This window comes from Notechis scutatus, chromosome 4, assembly GCF_049901735.1.
Source record: "Notechis scutatus isolate UNSWTSFEM ecotype Mainland chromosome 4, rNotScu1.2, whole genome shotgun sequence".
NCBI classification, from domain to species: Eukaryota; Metazoa; Chordata; class Lepidosauria; order Squamata; family Elapidae; genus Notechis; species Notechis scutatus.
This window is the reverse complement of record NC_142012.1, coordinates 43,074,266-43,097,260: the sequence shown is the minus strand read 5'-3', so window position 1 is coordinate 43,097,260 and position 22,995 is coordinate 43,074,266. Positions and strand designations below refer to the sequence as shown.

Sequence of the window (22,995 nt, the reverse complement as noted above, 5' to 3'; positions counted from 1 at the left end):
TTCTCCCTCAGGCAGGACTCAAACACACAGCCTCCCACTTTCTAAACTAATGCCCTAACCACCTCACCAAACTCGCTGTATATCATATCCACAAATAGAAAGTGAACAAAATTGATGCTCTCTGTATGGTGTGGTTTCTAGATTGTTTCCATTTTGCTTTGTTTTGCTTGTTTTTATGCTGAAATAAAGAATTGATAGATTGACCTAGTAGCCCAAGCTCTAACTTGACATATCAGATTTAATTGCTTAATCAGAAGATTCTAAGGGAGCAGCTAAAAATCTCAAGAGTATATAACAAAATTCTAGAGACGGAGACCCTATTTTCCATAGAACCTATCTTTCAAAGTTTAACTCCCATCATTTCTTTTTGCAATATCAGAATAATTCTACTAAGACTCTGACAGAGGAATGAATTGCAGTGGAAGAATAATAATATTTCTGTTTATCTTTATTCCAGAATGCTTAAGGCCACATAGTTGCATAGTTTGATTTTTATTCTCATGGCAGCATGTTCCAAATATTTCCAATGAACTTTGTGAAGCTGGAATTCTCCAACTATAGTGGGATACGTTCTAACCACTCTTTAAACCATGCTCATTCCCAATAAGTTCAAAGTTAGGATAAAAGGGGCTGGAATCTTATGAGACAGTGGAGTAGGATAAATAGGAGGATACATTTGCAATCTTTTTCTTTTATTATTAGTCTTGGGCAGTCGGGTTTCACCCCTAAACTAGATCTGACAAGAGATATGTGGAACTATTTTTTTTAAGTTATAAAATCAATTTGCAGCAGGATGAGTTAAACTGTATTAGGCTCTGATACTAATTCAGACTTGTCATCTGGATTCATTGTTATGTCAAGAGCAGTAAAGAGACCAGGCTATTTTACATATTGGTCAAAGCCCTTAATAAAAGTTTACCAACCTTTCATGTGAAAATGAAAGTATATTTGTCACGTGTTGTTGTTCAACTGAGATTATATTTAACTACTTTTAAGAACTGCTAAGGACCAGGTGATTTTTACTATGTCCTGATATGTAAAACTGTAGAACTCAAGGAGGTTGTACTTTCATTTTGACATGACTGCACACGCACGCACACATACCCCTATAATAGAGAAGAACACTTGATTTCACAGGAGTCAACATTAGAAAGTTGAGTTGACTTACTTTTCTTTTATGAACCTGTAAAAATGCAAGTGCTTTTTTCTCTATTTCTTTGAATTTTGAAGGAACTTTCCCACAGAAATGTGCACATCTAAAATATATTTTATTAGCATTGACAAAGAAAAGACATTCTGATTATTACTCTCACTCTCTTTAGAACTATTGTCTTATTTTCATTTGCCTCTTGAATTCACATCAGAATGTCACACTAGAAAGATTAAGTGTCTGGAACTATCAAGCATTATTGGCAATTTTTACCACCAGGGACCTTTCTCTGCTACAGCAGAAGCTAACCAAACATAGTTTAAAGACTATTGTACATATTTGAATTACTGTTTGCTCTGGATAATTTAAGTAGTCAAAAGTAGGGAAAAGTGTCTTGGTGGGAGATATGTAACTAATGTTATTGGGTAAGAAGAACTTAAATCAGTAGCTTAGATTAATTCCTTCTTGAGAGTTGTGAAAATGTAAAATATCTCCTAAGAGCTATATGCTATAATGCTTTTCATCAGCTGAAATTGAACTAACTCATTGACTGAAATCTGTTAGAAATCTGTATCTTTCTCTGAAATTCCCCAGGAGTTAAAATTAAAAAAAGAGATTAACAGAGATTAACACTGTTGTGTATTTCTCATAATTTACTAATAAAGACAAAATCTGTATTGTATAGGTCTTTGTGTATTACTTCGGAATCTAAGTTTACATTGAACAAGCTGGTATTAATTTTTAATCTAAGAATGCAATATTTATAATGCAGTGTTTAAAATTTACTAAAACTTTTCTTCATTGCTCAATATCTAAATACATGGTGTTCTAATCTTGAAATTTTCAGTGCAGCTTCTGAATTCTGCTGTTGTTTTCTGCTGTTGTTTTATTCAACATAAATATGACCTCTGTGATCATATTAAGAGCAACTGTGTTCTCTTCGCTGATGATGTAAAGCTGTTCAATACCACAGACAATACTGCTACCCTTCAAAAAGATCTTGACTATGTATCAGAATGGTCAAACAAATGGCAACTTCAAATCTCAACAAATAAATGCTCTGTCTTACATATTGCCAAAAAAAATCAGAAAATAAAATACAAGCTGAATATTCAAGACCCTGTTGATGATCCAAGCTCTGTAAAGGACCTTGGAATACTCATCTCTAATGATCTAAGTGCAAGAGCCCACTGTAACTACATAGCCAAAAAGGCATTAAGAGTTGTTAACCTAATCCTACGTAGCTTTTTCTCTGGTAATATCACACTACTAACTAGAGCATATAAAACATTTGCTAGACCAATACTCAAATACAGCTCATCAGTCTGGAACCCACATTACGTATCTGATATTAGCACAGTTGAGAAAGTCCAGAAATATTTCACAAGAATAGTTCTCCACTCCTCTACTCGTTGTAGAATACCTTATGCCACCAGACTTGAAATTCTAGACCTAGAAAACCTTGAATTACGCCATCTTCGGTCTGATCTAAGTATGGTATATAAAATTATACATTGCAATGTCCTACCTGTCAATGAATACTTCAGCTTCAACCATAACAATACAAGAGCAAACAATAGATACAAACTCAAGGTTAATTGCACCAAACTTGATTGCAGGAAATACGTTTTCAGCAACAGATTGGTCAATGTCTGGAATACTCTACCTGACTCTGTAGTTTCTTCCCCAAACCCCAAAAACTTTAACCTTAGACTGTCTACTATTGACCTCACCCCTTTCCTAAGAGGTCTGTAGGGGGCGTGCATAAGCACACCAACGTGCCTACCGTCCCTATCCTATTGTTTCTTTTATTTCTCTTATATGTACCCATTTCATGTATTCATAACTATGTATATACTTATACCTATTATCTTATAAGTGATTGACAAGTCAAAATAAATAAATAAAAATAAAATAAAACAATAAGGGAGGCAACATTCTCCGCCACACTGCTGCAAGAGTCCAGGTTAGGTTAGGGAAAACTCTTCCTCCTTCCTTATAGGGGCTGAATCTGTCAAGCTGATAAGACTTGCCTCTGTTGCCATGCCATCGGGGAAGGATGTGTCTCTAGAGCTCTAGTTTAACGAGTGAACAAAAACTGATCAACTAAAGACTTTAAATTAACCATCAGCTGCTCCCGGTGGAGCCTGCACCATTGCGGAGAGCGGGGATCCATTCTCCAGTGGTGCCAGAATGACAACTGTGGACAGTGAGTACTGGTGTAAGAGACTCGACTCGTGCTGAGGTTTCACATGCCGGCCCAGGACTTTGCGCAGCAGTAGTGAGGGCTTCTAGCGCCAATCAGCTGGTTTCTAGCACCAATCAGCTGTTTGCCAGGCACTTTATCACAGCACCTCTCAGCTGTTCCTGAGGAAGTTTCGTCCACTTAAAAATCTCAGGCCTTAACCCCGCAGCATATTTACGGCCTCACAGTGGTGATCCCGCTCGCCTGGCCTACTTGACCAGGAAGAAAGAATTGATAGGCTGTTTCCGGCACCTACATTGACAGGCAGTTAGGAAAATGGAGGACACTCAGGCCTTGTCAGAACTCTCAGGCCACAATGAGGCCCACTGCTTCAAAACTTCTCAGGGGCTGTCCAAGAGAAAACGACATGCAAAGCCCCATTCAACTAAGTGACAGGCGCCGGCCAGAATTAAGGCCAAAGCCTTCGCTACCAAGAAGGCCTCAAAAACTCAGCTTAAGGCTGAAAAAAGGAGGCATGAGACCTTGGGATAGCAATTTGCCAAAATCCTGGAGCAAATGGATGGACGGAGCCAACTGTCTCCTCAATCTGGTGATTTTTCAGGCCGGCCCACAAACTGTATCCAGGGCTGGAGAGGCAGAACTAGGCTCAACTCATCAGCTTGGTCTCCCGATGGAGCTGCTGAGGCTTTTTTCCTCAAGATTTCAGCAGAACTGGCCCTAGTTTCAGACAGGCAGTCAGTCTGGGCATCAGAAGCACCCATTCCTCATGGGAATTTTCATTTCCAGTAGTAGAGATAGGAAGCAAATGAGGTGCAGACACACACTAGATTTCCTGCAGCTTTGATCTTATTACAAAATAAAAGTTGCTGGATTGATTATAGAGTTGTCCCTCCTTTCTGATCTTTTCAAACTACTTGGGCAAACAACTATTATACACAAGCTTATGCCAGTGCTTAAAATGCATTTGGGATTGATATAGATGTGACTTATATAGACTCCAGTCTGAATGAACTCTTGAGAAATAGTTTTGCAAAAGATAAACAGACTATTTATCTACACAAATTCACATACTTCTCCAGTATAGTTGAACGACGGCATTTTTATTTTCTCTATTAAAGTCTGCTTTCATTTTCCTAAATATGATTCTAATAAATGAAACAAAGAAAAGAAATAGGGAGCAAGAAATAAAGCCATTTATACATAATCAGAATCAACAAATTCTTTAAAAAGCATTAGTTATTGCCTGGTCTCTCTCTCTCTCTCTTTTTTAGATTTAAGACACTAATAGATTTTAAGTGCTAAACTGAGTGGAAGATTTTCTTGTTGTACCTTTACAGAAACTACACAGATAGAAGATCCAAGAAAGCAATGGCGACAAGAACAAGAAAAAATGTTAAAAGATTACCTTACTGTAGCTCAAGATGCACTTAGCACTAAGAAAGAACTTTTCCATGTGAAAGAGCAGAGGCTGGCTCTTGCCTTGGGTGAATATGTACGGCTGAATGATGTTTACAAGGAAAAATCAAGCTCTTATACAAGTCGTATGTATCAAATACATATGTATGATATGTGAAATATACTATCTCTCTCTTTTCATATTTTTTAACTTTCATTTCTCGATTCCAAAGATCTTGCTGATCTTCAAGAAACAATTGTGGCCAGCCCTAGTTAAACTATCCCAGTCCTGGGAGCTGCAGCACCTGATTCTGGAAGGGTAAATGAAATCAGAGGCTTCTCATTTACTAACTAGTTTGGTTTTACAGAGAATTTGAACATTTCTTTACCTGTATGAAACACATACAGGTAGTCCCCCAATTACAACCACAATTGAGTACATAATACTAGTCATTGAGCAAAATGGTCATTAAGTGAGTTGCTACATTACTGTTTTACTCAATGACTGTATTCCCTGCTTTCCTAGTTGCAGTTGTTAAGTGGAGTCCCACCACACCCAGGAAGCCTTCTGTCTCTTCCCAATGGTCTCTGCTCCATTGGAAATAACAATCACAAGAATTATGGCATTCACTAGTGTTTTCACCAGATTTGAGGCATATTCCTCCAGCACACCAAGGGATTTTAACTGCACAGTAAACCAAGGAGGGGAAATCCTTTGGTACGCTGGAAGAATGGACCTCAAATCTGGCAAAACTGCCAGCAAATGCCATTATTGTGAAAGGCTCAAAATGCTGGTGTTAGCTGCATTTTTTCATCTGAAAGGACAGAAATCTGTTTATTGATTTATTATTTGTAAAATTTATTGGCTGCCCATCTTACCTTAAGGTAACTCTGGATAGCTTACAATCATAAGAGATAAAAATTATAAAAAAACTAAAAATATAAATAAGTTAGTACAAAAAAATCAAACACTGCAGTGCAATTAAAAGATGGGGGGGCGGAAGCAGGATGGTGGGGAGGTAAGATCTGATGTTAATCAATGACATCCACTGTGATGCTCACTGTTGGAGCCCCCAGCTAACTGGCAGAGTCAGGTCTTTAGGCTGTTACATATGGTCAGGGCAATTGGAGCCAATCTCACTTCAGAAGGCAAGATGTCCCAGAGGGCAGCTGCAATGACAGAGAAGGCCCTTCTCTTGACCCCACCAGCCAGTATAATTGGGCCAATGGGGCTCACAGCATGCCTTATCTGCCAGCACTAGGTGGAATAGACCAATCCCAGTGGAATGAGCTGGTCCTTCGAGTAGCCTGGTCCCATACCATGAAGGGCTTTAAAGATGATTTCCAACATCTTGAATTGCATCCAGAAGCAGACAAGGAACAGCTCGCAGAACAATGATGTTATATAGAGCATTCTTGGGAACCCACAATTGCCCACACTGCTGCATTCTTACTTCTGAATACTCTTCAAGAGTATCCCATATAGAGCGCATTGCAATAGTCCAACCGTGAGATGATTAGGATCTGAATGACTAAGGGCAGGGAATCCTGATCCAGGAAAAACTGCAACTGGTCTTTACAGAAATGCTGGTAGTCGCTTGAGTTTTCTCCTCTGGATGGGCAAAATGTTGTCATTTGCTAACATTTTTCCCTGCATGGAGGGGAATCTCTTCACTCATTGTTGGAACAGGTCTCAAATCCAACATTTCCTCCGCTTCCCTATTTACTTTTGGGGAAAACTGGAAGAGAAGATTGCAAATGGTGATCATGTGATTGCAAGGACGCCTGGCAACCAGTTGTAAATGCAAGCAGATTGCCAAGCACCCAAAATGTGGTCATGTGATGGGGGTGTGCCTGGCACAAGGTTTTACAATAGCTAGAAGTGTTTTATGGACCATAAAACACCTTTTCTAAGACTATCGTGACTGTGAATGGTAATTAAACACCGGTTGTAAGTTGAGGATTACCTGTACAAACAATTATTTCACCATATAGTTGAAAGGCTGGAAGCATCCAGATCTGAGATGAGATATTGGGGCAGAAATAATGCTGATTAAAAAACTTGGTCTTGGCCAGCTCTGGAAAACAGACCTCCAGAAATCTATTCTGAGATTGCAATCTAACGTAATGTCAAAGTCTACAATTTTATGAATGTTTGATTGGAGAAACAGATATCCAGTGCAGGCTAGATTCAGGATAACAGTGAATTAACAGGAGACATTATACAGTTGCAATCACAATTGGGACTGGAGTTTCTTTCACAAAGTGATGCAGTTGTAAAGCAAGATGCCACATAACCACAATGATTTACAATGGCAATCCCAGTTGCAAGGCAGGGTACAAAAGAGAGGCAGGTGGGGTACTGTAGTGTAGTACCCCTGCAATTGTAAATGTGGGTGGGCTGCCCAGTGCCTGAATTTTGATCATGTGACTACAAGCACAGTACAACAGATGTAAGTTGGGAACAGGTCCTAAGTCCATTTTTTCACCACTTTTGTAACTTTGAACTGTCTTTACCGTATGGTTGTAAGTTGACTACTTGTATACAAAGGTTTGCTAAGGAAGTCTCCTAAAACCCTTATACTATAATCACTATAGTATAGACTCTGTTGGTTTTATATATTGAATTAGTGGACATTACAGGGCATTAAAGAGACCCTCAGCCAAATCTGATTCTTTGGCATAACACTCTGGCTGTGGTCCTTAAATGAGATCCTTAAATGAGAATCTTCCAAATTCTTATCACTCAGAATGCATGTTGAAAGTGCCCAAGCTAAAGGATCTTTAAGGGTAAATCTATCTTAGCTCCTCTGGGTCTTCTTAAAAGTAGAAAAGTGCCATGTAATTAAGTTGCTACAGCCACCTTAGCTAGAACATGTATAAGCATGTGGGAAAATGCCAGGTGGCAGTGACTGGCAAAAAACATTTAGGTACGATACTTATCTAGTTTACCCAGAAAGACTTCAGCATTTTTGCACATTTTTCCAGAAGAATTCCAGTATACCATATGACAAGTGGAGACCAGCACTTCTGACTTTATCTTACATGTTATCAAACTTCATATGACAAGGAGAACTACTGTAGAGTGGGACAGTAACATACCCTTTTCTCCTTGAAAAAAATGAATGGGATCAGGAGGATGGATTTTGGCTCTTTGTGCCTAAGTTCACTCAAGTTCATGAATATAGTGAAGATTTAGAATCATATGTAAGTTAATCCTGATTCAGCACCATAATTCTAAACAAATGTCCATTCCTGTGCTATAAATATCTCTTGTACTTGCAGAAGTAATTATTTATTCTGGTATGCTGAATTATTCTGTTAATGGCTTCCCATGAACAAGCAAGCCATCTGAAAATGAAGTTGGATTAAATGCATCAATGAGAGTGTATTGTTTTGGTTAATGCTAAATTCTGAAAGATACACCTAAATTCAAGGCTACCTTCAAATGTAGTTGTCACTGAATTAATCTGAGCCTATCTGCTTCTCTCAGTTCATCCTACTTCAAGGGTTGCTTTATGGGAAGCAACCCTTGTAGATGCATACATGTAGATGCATACATCACTAATAGCTCTTAGAGAAAATGACTAAATAAAGGAATTAAATAAATAATGCTATCGAAATGATAAAAGTGAAAATACTTTGTTGAATAATTGCTCCTTACATTTTGTAATTTTCATTGTAATATCGTAACAAATCTTTTATTTTGCCTTTTATAATTGTGTTGAACTGCTGTTTTGAATATTTTAGGGAATTGAAATATAAAATGGTTCATTGTCTTTTTCCCCTTATTCCCCTAATAAGTTTTCTCAAGCTCCTCTTCCAGCACAAAATATGATCCTGATATTCTGAAAGCAGAAATCTCCACTACAAGATTAAGGGTAAGAATGCTTTGAAATTTCCCAATAACTCAACTAAATTGTTTTCTAATTACATATACAAGCCTATATTTTTGTGGACATTTGTAGTGCTAATAATTTTAAAAGTAATATTTGCTTTAGGACTTGTTCATGATCAACATATGGAGATAATATTAAACCAAAGATATCTGTTTTGAAATGAACATTGTTGAGTGTGCCCATTTGGATTTTTTTTTTCTTTGTATAGATTCTGTTTCCCTGCAAACTCCTTTCCTCTCCCCACACATTGATGCCTGTCAGGAGTCCTCCCCTAATCTTATTTGTGCTCTTTTTCTCTTAAGCGATCTCCCTATGGCTATGTTGAGGATAAGTCCTCTTTTGAATAAGAATAGCTTCCTTAGACACATAGGCATTGACAAGTTAACCTAGCAAGCGAATATGAATTTCTTGGTAAATGATGTTATCCAAATAAAGATACATCTTTTAATCCAGCATATCTCTCATACCAGATGCTTGTCATGAACACCCTTGGTATTCAGCAAATGCTAACAATGGTTTATTTAGATGAGGTAGTGGTGCTGACTTTATTGAAACACAAGTTATGCCAGCGTTCAGAGCTGAACAATGGTACAAATATATGAAGAATTATTTTCAGACTAATTAATTATTTATGAATAGTTAATTTTCACAATATTAGTAAGCATTAGCATATCCAGAGCGGTAATAGTCCTTTTTTCTGTAGAAATGAATTCTGAACACTAATAGGCAAATCTAGAGACAGAGTTCATATCCAATTTATGTATGTCTGTTGGAGAAAGCACTGACCTATAAAAGTATTTCCTTTGACCCGCTCATCATGTTTATTAGAACTTAATAAGAACATTAGTTATATATGTAGCTATCTGGTTTGGAATTGCTGACTGCTAGCACCCTTGGTAAATGAATTTGAATGTGATTGAAAATAGCAATAAAAATGCTGGACTACTGATTGACTAAATATTTAAATCTTTGACATAACTAGTGTTTTAAGATACAATATGTTTAGTAGAATGTCTCTAAACCAAAATGTACATATACAGTATGTGGGCCAGGATTCAAAATAATTCCCTCACAATTTTAGTACATACATCCAATCATCTCATACATAGTTGTTGTTCTTTTTGGACCTCTTATTTTTGTTCTCCATGTTGAAACACAAAATAATTGTTTTTTCCTATTTAAAGGATTTCCTCCTTTTTCCATTTAGAGTCAGTTGTTGCTGTCAGTCTTCTTTTGTGGAAGAAAAATTCTGCAGAGAGAATAGTTCTGAAGATTTAGTTAAGAAGGGTTTATTTATTCATTTGTATGATTTATAAAGCTAGCCGTCTCACAGCAGTGACTCTGTGCAGTGTACAAAGATTAAAGCCACTATTACAGAATACAATCCTTCATTTCCTTTTTAAAACAACAACACTCAAAACAACAACAACAACAACAAAACTGACATCACTAGGAGAACTCACCTAGCCTCTCGACCCAAACACCTGGGAAAATAAAAGGATTGGAGTACCCATATTTTGGAAGCGAGAATGTTGTTCTACAGGACAGGTGTAGTCACAGGAACGGATTTAAAGCAGGGGTGTCCTTGGCAACTTTAAGAGTGGTAGACTTCAAATTCCAGAATTCTAGGATTTGAAGTCCATAAGTCTTAAAATTGCTAAGATTGGACACCCCTGAGTTAAAGGGAAGAAATTTCCTGCCCTATGATACCATCTATAGTTGTGGACCATTTGACCATCATTTTAACATTATGAATCAGATGATGTTGAATTAAGTCAGCAGGAACTTGAAAGAAAAACATTTTTTCCACAGAATATCATGTGACAAAGTCAATTTCATGTGGTCTTACATGTATGGTAGTAGTATTTAAAAAGCAGGAACAAGGACAATTCAAGATACCAGGTATTATTTATTGTTCATGTTTAAAGGTGCTAATTATTCTGAACTATTTTACACTTAAAAGCAGTGTCTTAAACTTTTATTTTTACATACAAGGTTAAAAAACTGAAGAGGGAACTCTTGCAGATGAAGCAAGAATTATTATATAAGGAGCAAGGCTATGAAACATTGCAACAGTGAGTATAAGAAAATAATTGAAATTGACTTAAATAATTCATCCCATTGATTAGAAGTAAATCAAAGAATAATTATTTCCCTTGAAATAGGTGAGAAAAATCTACATCCAATTGCCTATGGAAAATCTAACCATCTTTAGAATGCCCTGTTACTAAAGAAGAAAAGCAGAAAGCTATTTAAAAGGTGTAAAAAGTGAAAGAATTGAATAGGTCCCTGTCTGCCACTTGTGTGATGGAGAAAAGCAAAAAAGCAGCCAAAAAAGACAGGAGAAGCAGTATTGCAGGCTGGTTTTTTGGCACCATGCGCCCTTTAAGTATAATTAGACCTTTACTGAATATTTAACTGTCATGGAAAAGGACAAGCTTCAGTGAGAAGGTTGAAACAGAGGAAAGATGGGGCTGAAATAAATCAGAAATTGGAGAAATCCCATGTTCTTTTTGCTTCACTGATCTTTGCATTCCCTAAGTGCCTGTTCACTCTACTTGTATTTGGCAAAGTTTAGACAAGCATAATACGAATATCTATTTGAAGACTGCCCTGCCCAAAAGGAAAAGTCAATCATCTAAATTGGCTGGGTGGCAAATAAATAGCAGCTATATTAACTCCTGTGGCATATTACAGAATACCCAGTACTAAATAAATGTACTTAAAAGAAAGTTGAGCAGATTTCTTGCAAGTGTTCCTTTTTTATTTTTTGTAAATGGTTAAGAATTTAAATCTAAAATTATTATTCCAAATTATCTTAAAATATGAAATTAAATAGAATTAAAGTTTAAACAATTCACAACCAAGACTTTTAATTTTTAAATGAACGTTGGAGATAATAAAAAACACTGGTACTTCTTTGTTCCCAGTTTGCTTTTTCTTTTAAAGCATAAGTATACTTACAGCTTTAGAATTTCTGTTTCTATTAAAATTAAAGTTACTCCAACACACTGGTTGTTTTATATTAATGTAAAATGAAATGTTATTTGAAAACCAATTTGCTCGCAAGTAATTTCATTAGGAAACCAAAGCAAGTTTGGGGAACATTCAGCAGCGTACAACAAATAAACAATGAACATTTGTTATGAAAATTGTGGCTGTCAGTTTATGACTAGCACTAATTCTATTTATTGAAAGCAGGGAGTCAGGATACATTTTATACTGGAAAGACCCTTTATTCATTTCTGCCATATCTGTTATAAAAGTAGTTGCAAGTTAAAATGTAATACTTTGAAGCAATAGGACTGCAGCATGCTGAAAAACCTCTGATTCGTATCACTTGTTTTTATGTTCAGTTAATCCAGTTTGGATGATAATGCAGCAAAAATCAAACATGATTAGGAAGTAAATACTCTGCTGTCAATAGCACATTTAAATAGAATCCAGGTATAGATCATGCTTAAATTCTAGTTTAATATTACAAGTTTTGGACTAGTTTTCCCTTCTTTTCTTTAGTTTGGGATAGTAAACTAATCTCCACCATATATGTATTTAACTGATAATATTTTAATCTCTTGTTTATACAACAAATAGTCATCTCTATTTCCTGCATTACAGTGTTTTCTTTAATGAAATTTAACCCATGTCAAATTATGTGGATAATTTTGCTCTAAGCAAATTCTTGAGTAATTATTTTTTTAATTGGAAGCCCATAATAAAGTCAAGAAAAGATTTTATTTTCAGTGCAAAACTCCTCTAAGATTATATGTAAGGTCTTTCAAGTTTTAAACTGTTTGTGAATCTTTTCCTTGAAAATATAACTTGGCACGTAAGAATGCTAGATTATATTGGAAAAAAGAAAACCATTCCTTCTTGTAGAAGAAGGACAAGCAGAGGCTGAGGGAGAAGTGAAAAGAAGGATCATCCTAAAGTCACTATGTAGCCACAAATGAACTACGTCCAACCCACTTTGACTGCTATTGATTTACCCTCAGTCCACAGCTAAACAGCCAACCCAGTCATAGTGGATTTTTTTCACAAAAATGGCTCACTTCATTCCTTGTAAGGGATTGCTTGCCAAGGAAACTGCTCAGCAATTTTTGAATCACATCTATTGATATAGAGGCATAGTCTTCACTAGAGGAAATCAGCTCTTCCAGATTTTGGAGGGCACAGTTCCCACTTTTGAATGTTCAGGTTATCTTGTCTTCAGCCCATCACTCTGGAATGAATGGCACAATGCAAGGTAGAGAAAACAAACCAACTCTTGCAGCAATATTTAAGATATTACTGCAGCTAAAGCCAAGATAACTGGTCCTCCTTACTGCTGTTGCCAGAATTTTCATATAATAACTGTCTCCACACATCAATTGCTATGGCCCATTTTCAAGCCTTATATGGCACACATCCTATTCTACCAGAGAACCCAAGGAAGAGTCCATCCTAGAGTTGTGGATTTTTGCAAGAGCAGCTGGCTGCCCAACCACTGTTGAAACTGCAGCTAGAACAAGTTGAAGCAGTCATAAAGAAATCTGCAGACATCAATTGACAGAAAGGGCCGCTGAGAGCTGAAGAAGCCAAGTCTGGCTCTCTTATAAATTTTTTTTGTCTGAACAGGACCATCTAAAAAACTGGATGCTAAATTTCTGGGACCCTTCAAAATCATCCAGTAGATCAGCCCTGAAGCAGTTAATTTGCAGATACCACCCTCCATGAAAGTGCATCCAGTTTTTCACTGATCCTTGTTGGTCAAAGATCCCCTAGCACAGAGGTAGGGAAACTTGGCTCTTTTATCACTTACGGACTTCAACTCCCAGAATTCCTGAGTGAGCTATAAAAAGTTCCTCACCCCTGGCCTACTGGTTTTTCAGTTGTGGGGGAAATCAATTTTTGACTTGAATGGGACTGTTTAATATACAAATATAGGACATATATTTCCTTCATTTGTATATTAAACAGTCCCATTCAAGTCAAAAATTGATTTCCCCCACAACTGAAAAACCAGTAGGCCAGGGGTGAGGAACTTTTTATAGCTCATTCAGGAATTCTGGGAGTTGAAGTCCATAAGTGATAAAAGAGCCAAGTTTCCCTACTCCTGCCCTAGCACCTTACACTCCCAGCACCCATTCTCACCATCTGTAATTGTGAAAGTAGAAAAGGAACATCAAGTATAAGAAATCTGGGATTCTAGGGAAAGGGACAAAAGCACACAATATCTGATCCATTGGAAAAGGTCCTCAGAATCTGAATGAACCTGGGACAATGTCAGGTATGTCTATGCCTCTCGACTTGATTCAGCAGTTTCACCATTTCCCACCATTTCCCACCATTTCTCTAAAAAGCCATGACTGACCAAGCTGCCGGCTCCCCCACTTCACCATGTGAGGACTCTGTAGGAAAAGGAGTGACAGAACCAGGGGCAGGAGTGAAAAGAGGAAGCAGCCTAGAAACCCTATGTAGTCACAAATGAACTAAGTCTAACTTCACTGCCATTGACCCTTATCTAACTCTAACCAATTATATCATTAGTTGAGAAGATTCATATGCATGGGCATTACTTTTAGCAGTAAAACAGTAATGCATGGGCTTTTAGCAGTAAAACAGTTAAATTGAACCTTCACATGTGAACCTGGTCTTTCACACCTGACATTTCTTTATTGATGCTGTTTTCTTTTTATTATTTATTTTATTGAAGCACATAATTTTAATTGTTTCTATTGGACTGCTGTTTTTCTTGCTTTCATTCTACTTTTTAGTATAGTGATTGAGATTAGGTTTTTATTAGATCCATTTTGGTTATGAATAGACATGTTTATTGTAAATTTTAAAAATCAATCTTTTAAAATTCCAATTATTTTATAAAATTGTGTCCCTGGGAGTTAATGTTATAGATGCAGATGAATACTTTAAAATAATTGATCAGTAATATGTAAAACACTTCATAATTCTTTTTTGCTTTCATTCTTTGAAAAAGATATGTTACACTAGAGATACTAAAGTCTAATTTAGGCAGTAATACTGGCATTTAATTTTGGGAGGAGACTTTGGTTCAAGTTACTCAGTATGGTTTAGTATTTTGTGGGAAGCAGGCCAAGAAATGATAAGTTTAAAAAAATCCTAGATTACTGGTATGTGTTATAAATTGGTCTAACAAATAAAAAATCACATTCCTGGATTATAATTATTTCTAATTTCAATAACCTCCATTTACCTATTTTACAATGTAGAATATATTTTAGGAAGATGTGGATGTAGGGGTGTATGTGTGTGTGTGCATGTGTGTATGTACATACATTGCTGTAATATTTGGATGAAAATGGAATCTGATTCAGATGTGTGACAAAGCTTTTCAGTCTATAGAAAAGTAAAAGTAGGAAAAGGAGATTGGACATTTATATTTGTTCATACTTCCTTGGTAAATTTTGACTTCATAATATTGTTTTAATTATAAAATATCAGGTATTTAATGCAAGTGAATACCAAGAAGACAAATCTATGAATAATGACAGATCTTTTCTTCCTTTAAGGGAAGAAAGTTGATACTGTATCTATATTGCAACTTAGGCATTTGACCAATTTAGATATATACACACTATGAACTTTATTGTTATTTCCTTAGAAGCAAAATTCACTGGGATTAAAAAGGCTTTTTCCTAGGGAGGTACATATAAGAATGTAGATTTAATTTCCAGATGATTTGAAGCTTTGTGCTGTCTGTTTGCCAAAGATCTCTATTCCCATCTATCTATTAGTAGGGATAGAATTTGGAAATATGGTATTACTAAGATTAAAGTACTCTCTGATGCTCCTATATTTTGATTGAAAATAGTCTCTCTTTATGGAAGATAATATTATTAGAAATTGCCTGTTTCTTTTTTCCTCTGTAGAATAACCTTCTAAATGCCAGTAACAACACTTTTTTTAAGAGTTACTATCAATGTACTATTTTACAGAATTGACCAAAAAATGTCTGGAGGCCAGAATGGATATGAGTTAAGTGAAGCCAAAGCTATTATGAATGAATTGAAGTCTATCCAAAAAGCTATAAGCTCTGGTGAAAAAGAAAAGCAAGATTTAATGAAGGTATTTTGATATTATTTTTATTCAGCATTGGTAGTGGTGGTCTTTTGGGAATAAGGATACATTAGGTCCTAACACTAACATCCATCATAAGTAAGAGAGGTAGTTTCTAAGGTCTTACTAAATTTGTAGAAAAGACAAAAAGGGAGAGATTAAATTACAGAACTGGATCTTGGAAACTGGATATGTGTATTTCAGTATCTCCCTTATTGGTTAGAGAGTTATGAGCAGATCTTTTGGTCTTGTAAAATGATTGCCATTTTCATTTCCAGGCTTTGGAAACCATTGCAAGATAGTATTGCCATAGTTAACTAAAGTTTCTCACCATGTCTTTTTAAATATCTTGTTTGAGAGACAGAGAGGAAAATTCATGCACCAAGTTGTCTTTCAAAATAGATACGGTAAATGTTGATGAACAATTATAAGATATTCCTTACTAAATATTATTCTGCCTCTCTCTTGCCTATGGATATCTTGGTGTGTGTTGTTCTTTTTTAATAACAAAATCTGCAGTGATTTGTTATTGTTGTTCCCCAGAGCCTTGCAAAGTTGAAAGAAAGATTTCTTCTTGGTCATACTGTTGCCCAATCAGAATCAGACTTGAGATGCAGCCTAGCAGATTCCCAACAGTCTCTCTCCAAGCAAACTTTGGATGCAGGGTCTCAGACAGACATTTCTGGTGATGTATGTTTTTCCTAATATCTAAAGGAGGGGATGAAAAAAATAGCTATGGAATACTCTTGAAGAGATCTGAGTCAAATGTTAGTCAAAATATCAAAATGTAACCACCGAACTGGTCGTAACACTGGTTGAATCCCACCCCTGAGGGATGGTATCACATTTTCTAGATGGGATATTTGGAATATGGTTTATCTACAAATAGTATCTATGTTGTTATCATTAATAAGCAGAATTGGAATATAATTTTCTAGTTTGCAATTTTTTTCCTTGTGTTTTTCTCAGATATACATTTTATTCTAGAATATTAATTCTGATCCAAGTTGGTTTTAATTTGGCAAAGTAGCTACAACAGTCATATTAAAAACTTGCAAAAAATTTTGTATTCGCAAGAAACTATATCTTTAATATACTATGGAATACATCATCTTCTATTATTTATTTAAATCAAGAATTTCACTGAACATCTTCCCTCCCCTCCCTGCCTTCTCCTCCTCTCCCCTTCTAGGCTTCCTGATATCCTAAATTTAGATTAACAATGTGAGATTCAGTCTAACCACATCTCCCTCTACCCTCCAAGTTTTCTTAGAGCTTATTAGTATCACATTCCAAAAACATTTTAATGTAATATGAATTCATTTTTGAAGTCATCTAACACATTATGCCAAATAGGTCTTATCCAAAATGACATGTATTCAATGAATATTGTTGTATATAAATATAAGTGAACCTCATTTATTTTTTCTCCAAAAAGCAATGATCAAACCCCAAAGTCCAATTTTAAAAAGTCCAATTTAGTCACTTTAAAATATTTCTCAGTGACTGGAATGATTGCCATAAGTTTATATTCACATATGTTTTCTAAACTTTGGTCTATTTCTTAAGGTGGAATCATAAAAGGCTCTGGGAATGATTGTACTAGGCTTTTATTAGAAGCAGCCCATACTTAAATGTGGTTTTTAACAATTTCAGTCTCACTGAAGTCCTCCTTTGAGCTTCATCGATCTCTTAAGTTCTGAGTTCAAAGTGCTAAGCAACAACTTGGGATTAAATGGAGATTCAAAGTTGGCCTTAATAGAACTGTACCTTCTTCTGTTAAAATACATCCTAAGGTTATTTAGTAGTAATAAACATATATTCTTCTAGAAAACATTTGAATTAGGCATTGAGCTGACAAACAGCAATTAGTGTTTTGAAATGTGTTTCTATTTATTTAGCTTATTTAGCTAAATGAATCAAATTATTTCATGTATCCTTAATGATATATGCTGTGAGATGGTGATTCTTTCAACAGGTCAGTGTAAAGAACATGGCCAATTTAGCTGAAAAGGTCAGATTGAGTCTTCACTATGAAGAAGCTAAAAGAAGGTAAAGAAAGAGTTTATTTCTTTGTTAGAATATACATTTTGTTTGAGTCTATAAAGCCATGTAGCCAATATAATGCTTGCAGTGACATCTACTGGATGCATCTATTGAAAACATAGTTTAATATTCTTATCAGGATCATTTATTTGTGTATATTGGATCATTTATTTTTGTATATTGGTCTATTAGTGAATACTTGGAGCTATTTTGTTTCCACTAACAAAAGAATTGTAAGCAAAAGAATGTGAACCAAATTAAACAGCAAATTCAGGGAAACAGGTTATTACTAGTAGTTTCCTCACTTGCAAAACAAACACTTTACACTTCGGAACTGCCTGTATGTTTAGGTAGTAGTAGGAAAATTAGGATATATAAACTAGTGGCTTTAAGAACGTAATCTTAATTGTAATGACATAAAATGTAACATAGCAATCTCAAATTCAGTATTAGAACCAAGGTGCAAAATACATACCACAGTCTATTCAAAGGCAATGTGAATAAAGTGAGCATTTCAAAGAGAAATACCAATTGTTTATCAGATGACATGGAAATTCTTATTGATACCTACAGAAATTGCAAATGATGATAAAAATGTTACCCGAAATGATAAAAAGCAACAAAAAATGTTACTAGAATTCATAATTGTATAGGAAGTCCTAGATCTTCAATCACACTTTCAGTGACTGAAGTTACGACAGCACTGGACAAATGTGGTTACCCCAGTCCTTAGAGTTCTGGCCATCCCAGCACCCTGCAGTTATGTGATCACAATCTGGGCACCTGGCAACCAGTTCACACTTATAACCAATTGATGCACTCCATAAACACATGATTGCTATTTGCAACCTTCACTGCCATCCTCATGAGAAAATTAATTGGGGAGTTGGCAGGGAAGGTTGCAAATCACTAGGATAAATATCCCCGCCCACATACTCTGCTTCGCCACCTCTGTGTTCATGCCATACCTTTCTGTGCCCTCACTGATTCACACTGCTTCCTCATACACCCTTGCCAATCCACTCTTGCTCAGTCTCCCCGACTCACTTTTATAAATAACTCAAAGCGGTGAACATGCATAATTCTCCTTCCTCCTTCTATTCTCCACACAACAACAATCCTGTGTGGTGGGTGGAGCTGAGAGAGAGTCATTTGAGTCAGCTTAGAGTCTCCTAGGATTTAGGGCAGCACCTTAACCACTATACCAAACTGACTGTCTACTGCCACCACCTCTATTGATTCAGTACAATCAATAGATTTAACTGGTGATCATGTGACTGTAGGATAGTGATCATGTGACTATAGGATGCTGCAACAGTCATAGATGGCTGCCATTTGCAAAGTGCCTGAATATCAATTTTGTGACCACAGGGGTATCACATGAGTTTTCAATCCAGAGATTGGTTTAAAATTGCTTTTTCTGTGCTGTCATAGCTTGGAACGGTCACTACACAAGGTGATACATCTACATGTACAATAATGTAAAGGATAAAGCAAAAATGATACTTTCAGATCACCATCTTTTTTTCTTATCACATTAATAAATTGAGAATCTTGTTTCTAAAAGGCTTCAGGAAGCCTTCAATATCCTATTCAAAACATATAAATGGTTCAAATATACATAGAAATCTGCCATTAAAATAACATTTGGAATTGACAAGCAGTATCAGTGAAGACTTAAAAACTTAATTAAGTGATCAAGTACAATATTAAAGGGAAGTCATCCAATATAAGAAGCTAAGAGGCATGCTCTGGTAGCTGGAGAGATGATCAGTCAGTGACAATTACTGATTAGTAAGCATTTTAAAGAAGAAAAAAAACCATTGAGACACCATCCCACCTTGCATGTCACTGTAGTCAGGGATATTTCTAACCAAGCTTGGCTAGATATGAACTATTGATAAAAATGAAATAAATCTGATGTGTTCCATCAGTATGGACCTTCATTTAGTAAACCAGAATGATTTTATTTCTTTCCATGTTCGTTGTACATAGCTTTTAGAGCTGCCGCTTAGATACTTAAGAAATCAAAATAAGAAGGCTGAGCTGAGGATATCACTACTATATAGTAGACACCAACTTAAATGGCTTTAAAAGTGATTAGATAATCAATGGATTATAAATGCCTTAATGGGTACATTAGAACTCCATATATTTCCTGTAATATGGGAAGCAGTATAATACATAAACCATGAGTAAGGGTACTGATGCACTCATGATCTTTTGTTAAATTTCACCATTTTTTGGGGGGGGGGGGGCACTATGTAAATGAAATAGTGGATCAGATTTTTGGCTTAGTCTATGCCAACAACACATTTTGTACTTTTACGCTGGAAAGAATTTGAAACATTCTCTTTAAGAGAACATTCCATAAAATGAATGCCAGAGAAGGCTGACAGCTGCTATTTTCATGTGATAGTAATTATAAAATAGAACCCTTTGTTCATTAAAAGTTTTCATTGTCTTGCAGTTAAAAACCTTATCAATTGGAAAATCACTTTTTAATAAAACCAACCATCATGTGAATAATGCATTTCACTCGAGTCTTGGGAATTTATCAAGGTTCTTATTTTTCCTGTCCCTAATCATTAACTAAGATAGCCCTGGACTAGATCAGATTATAGATCTAGTTTGGTGTAGTGGTTAAGGTGCTGGGAGTTCTAGTCTACTTCTAATCCCACTTTAGACATGAAAGCTCACTGAATGACTTTGGGCCAGTCACAATCTCTCAACCACCACCCCCGTCATAGCGTTGTGTATTTTATTTATAAAAATAATAAAGGTGATATAAAATCAAATAAATAATAAATGATATGAATTTGATTGATTCACTTCACGTGAAAAAAAGTTGCTCACTATCTCATCCTCTGGCCTTTAACTCCACCAACTGTGCATACTATAGTGAAAAACTTTATCAGAATCCAGGATGCTACGTGGTATATTTATTTAAAATATTTTTATATATTGACTTGCTAGAAAAATGAGGTGTGATGGCTCAGTGGCTTAATGACACTGGATAGGGATATGGTGTCTGCTCTGGTGGTTCAAGTCTGATGGTTCACTTCATGATGAGGTGAGCTCCCATCACTTGCCTCAGCTTCTGCCCACCTAGCAGTTCGAAAGCATGTTATATGCAAATAGATAAACAGGTACCACTTCGATGAGGAGACAAGCCAGCACTTCATGCAGCAGTTAAAATCCTGCTGGAACCGAACCTTCCAGGTTGCGACACCCATTTGCAAAGTAGAGGGAGAGGACCTTGATGGTGCTTCAGGAAAAGCCACTAGTCTTTCTTTCTGGTGCAAAGCTAGCTCACCTCCTATGCTGCATCTTGAGAAGTGCACAAGTGTGTACTTAACAAAGCTGGTAAACAGGCAGCCAAACTACTCTGCATTAGCATTGTAAAAATGTCATATGCTAAATAAATAACCAGAAAAATAATTAGAAATTATCTGGATGATTTCAGCCTGTACTTGTTAGGCTTCACACATATAGGTCCTACTATATTATTGAGCCACTGAAAGTGGAGAAGGCAAGGAGATAAGAGACCTTTTGGTTTATCCTTTGTTTTTGTCCTACTGGAATTCTTGTTTATCTGTTCTTTGTGTCTGTCTGTCTCTTTCAGAATGGCAAACTTAAAAATAGAACTTTCTAAGTTAAAAAGTGAAGCTTGGCCTGGGGCACTGGAAATTGAGAAGGAAAAGTTGATGCTGATAAATGAAAAGGAAGAGCTTCTGAAAGAACTTCAATTTGTCACCTCATGTAAGCGCACGCAAGATGAATTGAAGCATTTAGAAGCAGAAAGGAAGAGACTGGAAGAGGAACTATCTATGAAAAGCACACCTAGTGATGAACTTACAGAGAGGTATAGAAAAAAATCCTTCCCTCTATCATTTATTTATTCCTTCATCTTGACCTTTATACTTACTGGAGAGCCTGAGTTGTGCCCTAATGGGCCATTTTCTTTCAGTAGCTGTTCTATGTACATTTTAATTAAATTTAAAATTAGTCTAGTGGGCAGTAATACAGAAAAACCTTCACACTGTGACAGAATTCACAGAGTTCATATTATTTCAAGCTCTCTGTTGTTCTTCATTTGCAACCAGCATGAAAATAGCAAGTCCTGATGTTAAATAGCTAAAGGAAGTCAGCAGAGTGCAATATATCATTGGCAAGTTTGGGGATAATAGCTGAGACCTTATGAACTTCTTACTGCAAATATTATTCTCATTGCTTCTGCACTGAAGCCATTTATAGTTGATAGAGATGTTTTTCCACACACGTGCAAAGGAGTTAGCTAAATTCAGAAGGTGTACACTGTGGCAGCTGGATTCTATTCATTTATAGCAAAGTCCACACTGAGATGATTTAGCCTTCTAGTATACAGTATATTTTTAAAAAGAAAATGATTGGAAAACTATAGAATGATAAGAATTGCATATAAATGTTATACTGCATATAAATGTTCAACTTTTGATAAATGGAGAGTGATGACTGTAAAAGTGTCACCTTTTATCTGCCCTCCCCTTTTTGCACACTGATCATGTTCTTACAGGATACGCCGTGGGTTTTTGCATTTTGCCTGTAAATGCAACCTATTTCCTTCTATTCTTTGTTAGTGAAGAAAAGACAAAGAGAGGTTAGTTTGAACTTTGTATAGTTGCTGTACACAAATAAGATAGATTTTTAAACCTTGATTTAAACACATTTCTGGCTTGTTTGGACACAATAAATATATTCCTGGGCTTGGATGTTATACCAAGCTGTCTAGTTTGTTTACCCACTTACGTAAAGAGGAGGTTAATAAGCAGCATGCAATTTGATCTCCTTCATTTCTTGGTATGTCAAGACATGATCCTTGGCTTACTGTATGATCATGTTAAAGCTGACCATGGTAATTATAATTAAAGTAAATTTTAAATTGTCATGAAATTTTAAAAATTGTGGTGAAAAATACTGGTGTACACTTCCATGGCTGATATTTGTTACCCTGTGTTTCCCTGAAAATAAGACTCGGTCTTATATTTTTTAGGGATCCAAAATAAGCACTAGGGCTTATTTTTGGGGAATGTCTTATTTTTTCCCCCATGTACAGGATGTCCACTTCTGCTTGCTTGCAGCCGCAATGGAGCAGGCAAACCAAGAGAGGTGGAATGGAGTGGGCAGCTGGCTGCGGGAGGCTTGTTGTCACATGGTGGCATCAGCAGCAGATGGAGGCAAAGGCA

At 36.1% G+C, this 22,995-nt stretch overlaps 1 protein-coding gene across 3 annotated transcripts in view; it reads left to right on the top strand.

Annotated features, from left to right (window-relative positions):
- Positions 1-22,995, top strand: part of WWC2 (WW and C2 domain containing 2) — a 160,221-nt gene that overhangs the window by 77,019 nt on the left and 60,207 nt on the right. For all 3 annotated transcript variants that reach the window (XM_026667186.2, XM_087963263.1, XM_087963262.1), the window contains 7 exons: positions 4,694-4,897; positions 8,556-8,632; positions 10,646-10,725; positions 15,604-15,733; positions 16,268-16,414; positions 17,703-17,776; positions 21,396-21,635. In XM_026667186.2, coding sequence (XP_026522971.2) covers positions 4,694-4,897; positions 8,556-8,632; positions 10,646-10,725; positions 15,604-15,733; positions 16,268-16,414; positions 17,703-17,776; positions 21,396-21,635 — 952 coding nt within the window. The remainder of the gene's footprint in view (positions 1-4,693; positions 4,898-8,555; positions 8,633-10,645; positions 10,726-15,603; positions 15,734-16,267; positions 16,415-17,702; positions 17,777-21,395; positions 21,636-22,995) is intronic.